Genomic DNA, 10748 nt, shown 5'->3' with positions numbered 1-10748 from the left:
CCTGCTGAAGTTTATCAAACAGCTTTGCTTTCTTCCCTGCACTTCCGTTGTTTTCTAGGTGATCTAGGTGAAAGGTGTTCATTGGTGTACACCAAGCTTTTCTCAAAGTTGCAGTGAATCATGGATGCTACTACTGACAATTTAAGTCATTAAAATAAATTCATGGGTTTTGTTTTAGTTTCATGTTTTGTACTGTAAGATGTTCCATTTGAAAATCATCAGAAGTCATTCTTAATAAATCAACTGAGCCCAAACTAACATTCTCAGTTAGAGGACATGATCCCTAGAGGATATTTCTCCCTTTCTTTTCCAGCACAGAAGAGATAGGTAATATAAGAATTGTTTTAATTTAGTTTATGAATAACTTCATAGTCAGGTAATTTGTAATTGTAACTGTATGGTTAGTTAAGCCTGTAACTTCAGAAGCAGTCTTCAGAAGGTGTATTCCCAGCTACATGGGAGGGAGAGGCACTTGATGGATTTGAGACAAAAAGGTGACATTTACATTTTAAGAAAAGTCAGATGTGGTGTTTACCAGCCTTACACCTTTTACAGTCTTATTTGAGATCCTTAAATTCTGTGTACTGCCAGTATTTTAATGAATACTAAAGAGCCTCTGTAACTACTGCTGCTGGGGTGATTTTTTATGCTTTTAACATAATACCAGCTCTCTACCTGTTCTGTGCAACTCCAGTGAAGGTGTGTATAATTATCTTTTTTTGGATGTGTTGTAGAATGTGTTGGGAATGTAGAACAAGCTATTGAGGTGTCCCTGTTTTACAGGATCATCAGGCCTGTCAGAGAGGGGAGCTTTGTTAGTCAGCTGTTACGAAATCATTCCTAAATCAAGATAGCTTTAGATGATATTCAGTTTTTTATCTGTGATTAATCTAGTTAAATTTAACTAGGTAATGTCTTCTTCTCACTTACCTGACTGATTTGCCCTAGATTTTACCGTAAGGCATTTGTTGGAAGTTCTTCCCACCTGTGTATCTTGTGTCCCAGGCTACATCCTTTGGAAGACTCTCCTAGGTGGAGAATATGAATTTCAGTAACTAGTCTTAAATGTTTAAATTTTGTGTGAGAATCCAGATACATTTTTTCCTAACTCAGGAGTTAAGTATGGTTTTTTTTACCCTTGCTGATAAAGACATACCTAGTTAGCACTTTATGTAGTATAGAGCGCTGTATCTCACATAAAATCAGCCCGATCACATAAATACTATGCTGATTCTTACTGTGACTTTTTGCTCTCCATTAGGTTGGCACCATATCGAGGGTGGTTTCCTGTTATCTCCAGCCTTTGCTGCTCCAATTTTGTTTATTTTTATACATTTAATAGTCTTAAAGCCCTCTGGGTCAAAGGTCAGCATTCAACCACTGGAAAAGACTTGGTTCTTGGGGTTGTTGCAGGTAATACTTAAAAATCTCCATTTTGTCAAGAATGTATTTTTGGTATACGCTATCTAATGATTTTCTTTATGAAGTCCTTTGGATGTCACACTGAGTGCTCACATGTCCCATTGTATGCAGACCTGCTTCTTTCTGATTGCTCCTCTGTGTCCTCCCTACCTCCTAAAGAGATGCATAGACCATTCCTGTTGTGAATTCTGGCACAGAGCACAGTGCTCTTGTGGCTTAGGATGATATTTGTGTCTCGTGTGGTGCTTACCAGGTATTTAAGCATCATCAGTAAGATGCTGAAGACAAGTGGCAGGGAGAGGTGATAGTTGGGTTTTTTTCAGAGGAAAAGATATATGCCATTTTTGAAATAATTTCAGTTGCTGTAAGTAAGAAATTTAATGTAACCATTTGGGTGTCAGTTTTCAGACTTAGTTTTAGGTTGTCACCTGACAGTGACAGGAGGTTCCTAGATATATGCAGGTCCAATGGGACCATATATTCTTTTTTATTCCATCCTCTTATGTGGATGCTACAGCGCCTTCTTTGAAGGGATCATAACATTAGTGACTTTTCTAGCAAATCCAATGTGCAAAGTTACCACTGTGGGCCTTATGTTTGCCAGTAATATTCTTCAGGGACTATTGCTCATGTGAATGCGTAGAAACAAGCTGATTTAAAAAAAAAAAAAAACAAACCCTGTAAAAAAGACCTCTGGGTTTGGGTTTTTTTGGGGGGGTGGGGGGGTGGTTGGTAGTTTCTTGTACTTTCAGTGTAGGTATGGCTGAATAGCTGGTGGAAGTAAGGAAGGAAATTCTTAAGTTGGTTATATGTCTGTGGTAAAATTCCATGTAAGTATATTTTGGAACACAGGCTGCAGGAATAAGGTACAAATTATCATTTACTTTTCCTATATGTTGTGTTGATTTTTTTTTCCTTCTTCCTACCAGAAATTTCAGTAGCCATGTGAATTGGGGGGGAAGGGGGATAAGAAAACATTTGAAACCTTCTGTTTCTGTAATCTTGCTGTGTTTTGCGTTAGGAGTAGTGAATGTACTCGTGACCACCCCTCTCTGGGTAGTGAACACACGCCTGAAGCTGCAGGGAGCAAAATTCAGAAATGAAGACATTGTACCAACCAATTACAGAGGCATAATAGGTAAGCACCTGTTGTTGTCTTCAACCAAAGAGAAGTTAATGAAATAAAATATATCAAGGACTTTGAAGACTTTTGTTCATGTAACTCGTTTCACCCTGTAATCTCTGCCCTACCCTGTCACTTTGCAGTTGTTGAGTCTTACAGGGAGCTGGACGTGGCTATTTATGATGGTAATTCGGAGTGTGCACTCCTGTAACCAAAATACCTATTGCAAGGGCAGATATGTTACCATACAGATAATGGGGCAGTAGTGAGCCCCATGAAGTGGCAGCTGGGAGTCTGAGTTGGGACAGACAGTCTGAAAATTAAACTTCACTCACCTTTATCTCTTAATCACTCACATGTTCAGGCTGTCTTCCTTTTAAAACCAACCAACCAACCAAATAAATATTACTGTAATTTTGAAGAAGGTTTGGAAGACCTTAATGTGGATGCCACGCTTGGGGAAAAAAAAAAAAAAAAGAGGGGGGGTTGCCTGTGCTGATGATGAGTTTTATTTATGTTAATGGTGATGCGAGCAAGAACCTCCTTTGTCACTGCCTTTCTGTTAACTTCTGGATTAAAATGGGAGATAAAAATGCTTGCATAAAAGACTGCAGTGGATTTTTATACACTTTGTGTATTAGGCTTTAAGAGTAACTTCTCATATCTTTTATATTCAGAGTTTTGTACTCAAAACATTAATGATTTTTCCCCCCCACCTTTTGTCTCAGATGCCTTTCATCAGATAATACGAGATGAAGGAGTCTTAGCTCTGTGGAATGGTACCTTCCCCTCCTTGCTGCTGGTCTTCAATCCTGCCATACAATTCATGTTTTATGAAGGCTTTAAACGAAAGCTTTTGAAAAAGCAGCTGCAAGTGAGTATGTTTTGAGGCCAGATGATGAACATGCTCTGTTATGAGACAGGTTCTTTGATATGCATCACTTGAACAAATTCAGAATGTAGGTTTGGTTTTGGTTCTTGTCTTTTTGAGTGGTTTTTTGAATTAGTGTGTCTAAAAAGGGTCCAGCATCATGAAATGAGATGGGAATCTTTCATCTTCCTAGGGAAGAGATTCCTGTAATGAATTCTTCTACCTGTAAAAATAAAACTGCTGTCCACGTTTGTTTGCATATGTTCACAGGTCTTGATTTAAAGTAGAGATTTCAGTTCTAATATATCTTCTATAAGTATTTACATACTGACTGTTTTGAAGTCTGCTTTTAACCCTTTTTGCAGTAAATAACAACTTTTTTTTCTTGAAGATCTCAATTTTTCAATATAATTTTACCAAGGATGGACACTAGAATTAAACATAGCATTACAACCATGCCTTCCTGATTCTCTAAATAGAAGTATAATCACTTTTCTGTCTCTGCTTTATAGTCCTCTTCTTTTTCCTTATTCTTTTTTGTCTATATCACATATAGCATCTCAGCTGAACTCATGTTCCTTTTATGTTCCAGCAAACTGAAAAACGTTCATGTTACATTTTCAGATAATGTCATAACATATCTTTAAGATGTGGTGCTTTGCTGTTAATTTGTGATTTTAGAATGTTAGGTCATACGAGTATGTTACCAAGCCATCTAGTTTTTCCTCAAGACACAGTGAGATTATTTTTACATGAGATTTTGCATCATCAGTGAGGCGTGGATTTTTTGCTGTCTTTAATTAATAGTGCAGCTGTAGCTCTCCTTTTGTGCTTTATGGATCTACTCAGTTACATTATGCACAATACATTTTTTTGAAGGATGAGCTTAGCTTCCATCTGCATTGTTATTTTCCTGTTGGTTAATAACATATTTATTTATATATTTATTTCCTGTGGGTTTTTTTAATTGCTTAGTTCCACCTTAAATTGGGGTATTTTTTTGTCCGTGATCAGTGAAGAGGAGAGGAGAAATACTTTTTTTTTTCACCTAGCAATGGTAATTCTTATTTTGGACAACTTTTTTCTTCCTATTTGGTCCTTTCCTGATTCTCTTAACTATATCAGGTTGACCTTGTGTAAGATGTGCATGCATGAGCATATTTTTAATTGCAATCAATATATTTTAGAATTTATTTTGAGCATGTTTTGATCTGGGCACCTACTTATGTTCAGTGATTAACACTGTTAGACTGAGATGCACTGTAATCAGTATAGGCTGTAAGAATGTATTTGGTGCATCCTGGAGCAGAGTGGGCTTTGGTGCTGAGGATGGGCTTCAGCAGGGGTTCTTAACTAATAGGGAATGAGATTTTTAGCCTATAGCATTGAGACTAAAATTCTACCTGGGAGCATAGTGATTATGTCTCAGGAATACAGAGTGATGTTCAAGGAATCTTTCACTGTCACCTTTTCACAAGTACCATGTGACTTTTTAGTTTCACTGTTGCAAAAACTGAAATGCTTTTTGATTGATGGTATGTTAAACTATCTTATCTTTTGCCCACTCTTGGTGCTTTAAAGTGGTCTGGTTGTATGGCCTTTTATCAACCATGTTTTAGTAGTCTAGTTATACTGAGAAATGCAAAAACAGGTAGAAGTTACAAATAAACTTAAGTTGTGGAAAAGTAAGTTAATTGAACTATAACCAACTCTTTAAAATTATAAGACCCTGAGATTTCCTGAAATCTTTTTGCCAAAAATCCTTAGATAATCTGGTAGCAGGTACCAGTACAGAATCCCCAAATACAAATGGGTAATTGGCTGTTTTGGTAATATGTGGAAGTAAATCTATTCTTTATCTCTTGAACAGCTCACATCTTTGGATGCTTTTGTCATTGGTGCAATAGCCAAAGCAGTTGCCACCACCCTCACTTACCCTCTGCAGACAGTACAGTCAATTCTGCGGGTAAGTAATAATTTCATTTCAGGGTAACTCTGCCTCTGACTTGGTCTGTATCATGGAAGCCTTGTTCACATGGCTTGTTTTTGTTTGTGTTAATGGACCCATTGTTTTGGGAGGCATTTTTCCCAATGCATGTCACTGATTAGAATGTCTCTCCTCTTTGGTTTTGATTGAACTTGGTGTACTGATGGACATTTGTTTCAAGTAGCTGGTAGGATTGCCAGCATATCGTATTAGTACAGTGCTTCACGGAAGCTGATGCACTGTGCTGCTTTTAGACACGACAAAAATGTACATTTACTTCTTGGAATATAAAGGGAAAATGTGTCAAGTGGGAAATTAAAATTAAATCTTCTAAAAGCAGTCTGTTTCCAGATGACCTATAGTAATAAAAAAAAAGTTCTGTTCATAGGCTTTGTTGGTCAGATGATGGTCTGACCTTGTCAGTGTCCAAAATGTGATTCATCAGGGGAAGCTGAGCTCCCTCATAAATAATATCTTTAACCACTTGCCTGGCCGTGTAGGCTAATTGTAGTGGTAATGGAAACACTTACATTTATTCTTACTTGCAATTCGTATATGTGCTGGATAATAATGCTGCCTTCAGTGTGTACCAATAATGTTGAAATATTGACACAAGACAAAACTGGGGGGTAGGATGGAAGGAGGAGACCTGGCCATGCATAAGCATATTCTACTTCAATTTCTGTGCCTTAAACCCTGTTTTTGTAACAGTTAAATATTAATAAGTGTTTCCACATGAAATATATTTTCCTAAGTAAGGAGAAGCCTTAACTTGCCTGTATGGTAAAGCCATTGTGTATGTTCTAAAACTTGGACAAATTTGGAGAATGAGTTGAATTGCTGAAAACAAGCCTTCCATGCTGAGGGTATCACTTTTCAGACTTCTCTAATAAGGGAATTTTCTTGTTAATTGTTCATCTGGAAAAAGTAATTTTCAAGCAAGTTTTGCAATTATTTTTCACACTCTAATTAGAATGGAATAAATGTATCTTGATTTTTCATAGCCTGTAACAAGATAGTTAGGTTGCTGTATTTCAAAGCAAGAGGACTTGAATATATGTACTGTGTAATTTTGTCAGCAGTCATCTTTTCTGAAGTTTTCATAATTTTGGATCAGCTGAGCCAGTATTTTCTTTCAATGCCTTACCCTGTTTTAACAGCCTGGACACATCTCAGTAGCTAAACTAATAACACAGACTTCTGTTACTGGAGTGGCAGATACAGAGAAACATTTAAGCAGAAATAGCTCTGTTTGGATAAGTTGCAACATCAGTCTGGTTTTAATTTGTGATGCAGTTTCTCCTGGTGTGAAGGACAACTGGAAGGAAAGTTGGAGTGCTCTGTTGTAGCCTGAGCACTGCACAGCAGTGCGGGTTTCATGGGACTGCATCCACAGAGCAGCTTCAGCCCTTGTTCCTTTCCATGGTTCCGAGAGAAGTGGTTACAGTCTTGTGGCTTCATGTTTTCTTTCTCCTTTTAGCTTTTTGAACAAAATTCTTCTGACTCTGGATGACAGTGTAAAAAAAAGAAAAAAAAAAAAAAAATTGCCAGTCCATCCTCTCCCTGTGATGATGGGGAGCACAAGAACCTTGTGTCGAGTTCTGCAGTCACTAGGGGTGACTTCTGTCCCTTTGCTCTATGAAAGAACAGCGAACAGCCAGGACCCCTGATCACATCTGTCGAGGATAGCAGAAATGTGTGTCTGTGACATCTGTGCTGTCCAGTTCAGACTTGCTTTACTTTGTGATGTGTTTTCTAATCTAAAGTTGACATTGTTCTAGTTGATGTTTTTGTCACTCACACTAAGTGATGTTAAAAAAAAGGGTTATGAGTAAAGGCTCAGTATTTTCAGAACTGATATTCTGCATTAAAAAAAAAAATATATATATATATAGTTGCAGGGGTTTTTTGGAAACAATTTTAGCAGATTTACACAGAGACTAATATAAGCTCAAAATAATTCATATAAATTTACACATCATAACTAAGTTCTGTCATCAAAGTAGTACAGGACTTTTTTTTTTGACCTTAAACCTTTAGAAACTTACTCTTTTTTGAAAGTTACTAGGGTTCTTTGTAATAAAGTCTCTACACCTTCACCTCCAACTCTGGCACAGCTCTCTTCTTGCTGTCATATAATGAACAGTTATCCTGTGTAATTGACAGTCTTGTCATTTGGTATGTCTCTCCTTTTCAGTCATTAAAACTGTGTAACACTGGTGTTACTCATTATACAGTGAAACTGTTCTTTAGCCTATGTGTCAGTAAAGTGCAGATAAATTAAATTTGCCTCTGGAGGTACAGCAATACAATTAATGTTCTCAGTGATCCCAGATGAAAAAGTTCTGTTTAAAACTAAGGTCTCTTTTCTCTGTCACAGTCCCTTTGGGAAATCTTCAGTAAACACTGAAGTGTTAACATCCTAGTGAAAAATTAATGGTTTTTTTCTCTCTTAATGAATCTATGTTTGTAGTACAAATATTGTCAGTGGTGGAGAAGAGAGGAGAATGAAGCACCTAATTGTGGTGTAGTGTGGAAGCCTATGAGTAATCTGGGCAGTGACTGACACTGTAACTTGGAACCTAGTTAGCAATTTTTTGGGGAGTGTGTCCGAGTCTGACAATAATTCTTAACATTGATTTATCAATATCAAATGGTTAGTTGTTGATGAGAAGATTGTGGATTTTGAGTGCATATTTACCTAATGATGGGAGATTTCCACTAGCATTCTGCTGCTGCTGTTTCCATCCAAATTATTAAGATACATAGTAAAGAAACCTGTATCATCCTAGCATTTTCTTAAAATTTTTGAACTGCCTAGATCAGCTGGTATACTTTACCTACTGTCAATGGTAATTTCTTACCCCTAAGAAGTAGCAGTTGCCTGAGCATGTTCTGGGAAAAAACTCACCCAACACGCAGTAGCTCAAGTTCACCTTTCTTAGCACAGAAGCTTAATACAGGCTTCAAAAGCTATTAGGCTGTGCTGTTACAGATAAAAGTGTGCCAACTCTTGTATATTAATAATTCATAGTTACAGCTTGCTGACAGTACTATTGACCTGTATCAGATAAAAGTATCAATGAATGCTAGAAAAGGAGTTGCTGAAATTGCTAGTTTAACTCTTGAGGCATAAAACTACAGCAGCAGCTATCACGCCTACTGAGAACCAGCTTGGGGATAAGCAAGTGCAGTGAGTAAAAGAAATATCATTCAGGCCAGGTAGGTGGATCAAACGATTTTTAGTTCTTCCACAGCAGTTCACACATAAGTGTTTGCTCCAAGACCATTGCTGAGCAGATAAATTTTGTGTTCAACTATGCAATCTCAATGCAGTAATGATTTGCAGATGTGTGAGGGTCTGACTCTTTGCGGAGTGAAAGCTGAGAAAGCTAGAAAGAACTTGTTTTGAGTGTCATATCCCTATTAAGACTGCAAATTATGCTTTTGAGATCTTGAAAACTGCTTCTTCCAGAGCAAATGAAAGAGAGGTAATGTGGCCTTTGTTAGAATCCATCTTAAAACCAAAACAAATTACAGTAGTATGTACAGTTTTAATGCTTGCAAGCCTGAGCTTTGGCCTCAGTTCTCTGCTGATGGCAATATAACGTGGAAAATGTTTAAAGAGGTTTAGGGTAGGGTCTCCAGATTTCATGCATGTATGGTGTTCTCTGCCAAGCACAGTGGGGAAATAGTACAGCAAAATACTCTTCCTTTTTTTCAGTTTGGACGCCACAGATTGAACCCAGAGAACCGAACACTGGGTAGTCTTAGAAATGTTCTTTACCTTCTTCAACAGAGAGTGAGGTGAGCTTTCTCATTTTATTTCTGCTCCCATGATATAGAAGACTTGAGTATTACTAATATTTGGAAAATGTTGCTGGATCTGGATTTTGTTTCCTTTTGCATCCCTTAATTTGAGTCAACCTGGTTTTTGTAATATATTGTAGAGTAAGCTCACAAACCCAAATTCCCCTGAATGCCTGTACAGTAAGTGGCATCAAGGATACAGATGGATAATAAATAATTCGATTCACCTCTCAACTTGAAAAGTAGCAGGTTTCTTGCACAAAAGACCTTAAATTTCTGCAGAATTTTTTCTTTAAAACATGATTAAACATAGCTGGCTTGAGATCAAGAGTGGGTTTAAGATTCCTACAGTTGTCATTAAATTGTGATATTGATTCTTCTTTGTAGTGATTTACTTACAGAAAGCTATTCATACTTGTTTTCTTGTTTGTTTTTTTCTCCTTAGGCGTTTTGGATTAGTGGGACTTTACAAAGGCCTTGAAGCAAAGCTCTTGCAGACAGTCCTTACTGCTGCTCTTATGTTTCTGGTGTATGAGAAACTGACTGCTGCAACCTTCACAGTCATGGGATTAAAGCACTCACGCAGACATTGAAAAGGAACCTATGCCAAAGAGTCCGGAAAACACATTCCGTTTGTGAGACCTGGCTGGGTAACAAAGGGTCCTCACTTTCTCTGCTTCTCTTTTTAGCCACCTTTATCTCCAGTATTTGGAGAAATCTGGAATATGCTCTATAGGACCTGTTGCCACAAATTCAGGGATAGCCCATTCCCTATTGTTCTGTGGACTCACTGTGTTAAGAAACAAACTAGAGACCTTTTTAAGCACTTGACATGAAATTTAAACTATTACGTGATTTGGTTATTTGGTTGATATTCTTGGCAAGAATGATTATTTCTCACTATGCTTTCTTGTTTGCCCTCAAATTGTCCTCAACTATTCTTGTCTTTACCTTCTGTCAGCAGCTGGTGGGGCTGGTTTTGTGTTATTTTCCTTGACCTGTGTTTGTCACTTTGTATTTGGTTCATTAAAATAATTCATAAAGAATAACATTTTTGGCATGGTTTTTCTTTACCTTCAGGTATGTTTGTGGCACAGGATCTGAACTGCTGGAATGGATATTACAAGTGAGTGGGCAATCTTGTCTTCTTGAATCCAGCTATTTTGAATCTTGAAAATTTTGAATGCAGATACTGACTAGATAGGGGGAACATAACCTCTTGCTTTTTCAAGCTGAGTCCCTCAAGCTGACTCAAGAGAATGGGCTTGTTACACAGAAATACGTGAAGTATTCTGTGTATCACGTATCACATATTCTTCCTTGTGAGAATATGTGAATTCACACCATGTTCTTATGCAGACAGGGAGCACTGCCCCATGCTTCAGAAGTGCTGTGCCCACTCAAAAATGTGATTTGTTTATTTTTCCACTGATATTCCCAGACCGTAAAGCCTAAAAGTCATAACTGTTGTCCCAGTTAATGTACATGTGTGTTCATTCTGCATAGTTCTGGTCAGTATTCCTAGACCCTAAAAT

The 10748-nt window shown here is 37.5% G+C and overlaps 1 protein-coding gene across 1 annotated transcript in view; it reads left to right on the top strand.

Moving 5' to 3' along the window:
* The window catches only part of SLC25A17 (solute carrier family 25 member 17), a 16175-nt gene extending 5911 nt beyond the window's left edge, over positions 1 to 10264 (top strand). Inside the window, exons 4-9 of the mRNA XM_008636468.2 lie at positions 1262 to 1413; positions 2444 to 2560; positions 3274 to 3419; positions 5287 to 5382; positions 9128 to 9210; positions 9659 to 10264. Coding sequence (XP_008634690.1) covers positions 1262 to 1413; positions 2444 to 2560; positions 3274 to 3419; positions 5287 to 5382; positions 9128 to 9210; positions 9659 to 9806 — 742 coding nt within the window. The 3' untranslated portion in view covers positions 9807 to 10264. The remainder of the gene's footprint in view (positions 1 to 1261; positions 1414 to 2443; positions 2561 to 3273; positions 3420 to 5286; positions 5383 to 9127; positions 9211 to 9658) is intronic.
* The last annotated feature ends 484 nt before the right edge of the window (positions 10265 to 10748 follow it).

Source organism: Corvus brachyrhynchos, unplaced genomic scaffold, assembly GCF_000691975.1.
Source record: "Corvus brachyrhynchos isolate BGI_N302 unplaced genomic scaffold, ASM69197v1 scaffold56, whole genome shotgun sequence".
Lineage (NCBI taxonomy): Eukaryota > Metazoa > Chordata > Aves > Passeriformes > Corvidae > Corvus > Corvus brachyrhynchos.
This window is presented reverse-complemented; position numbering and strand designations above follow the sequence as displayed.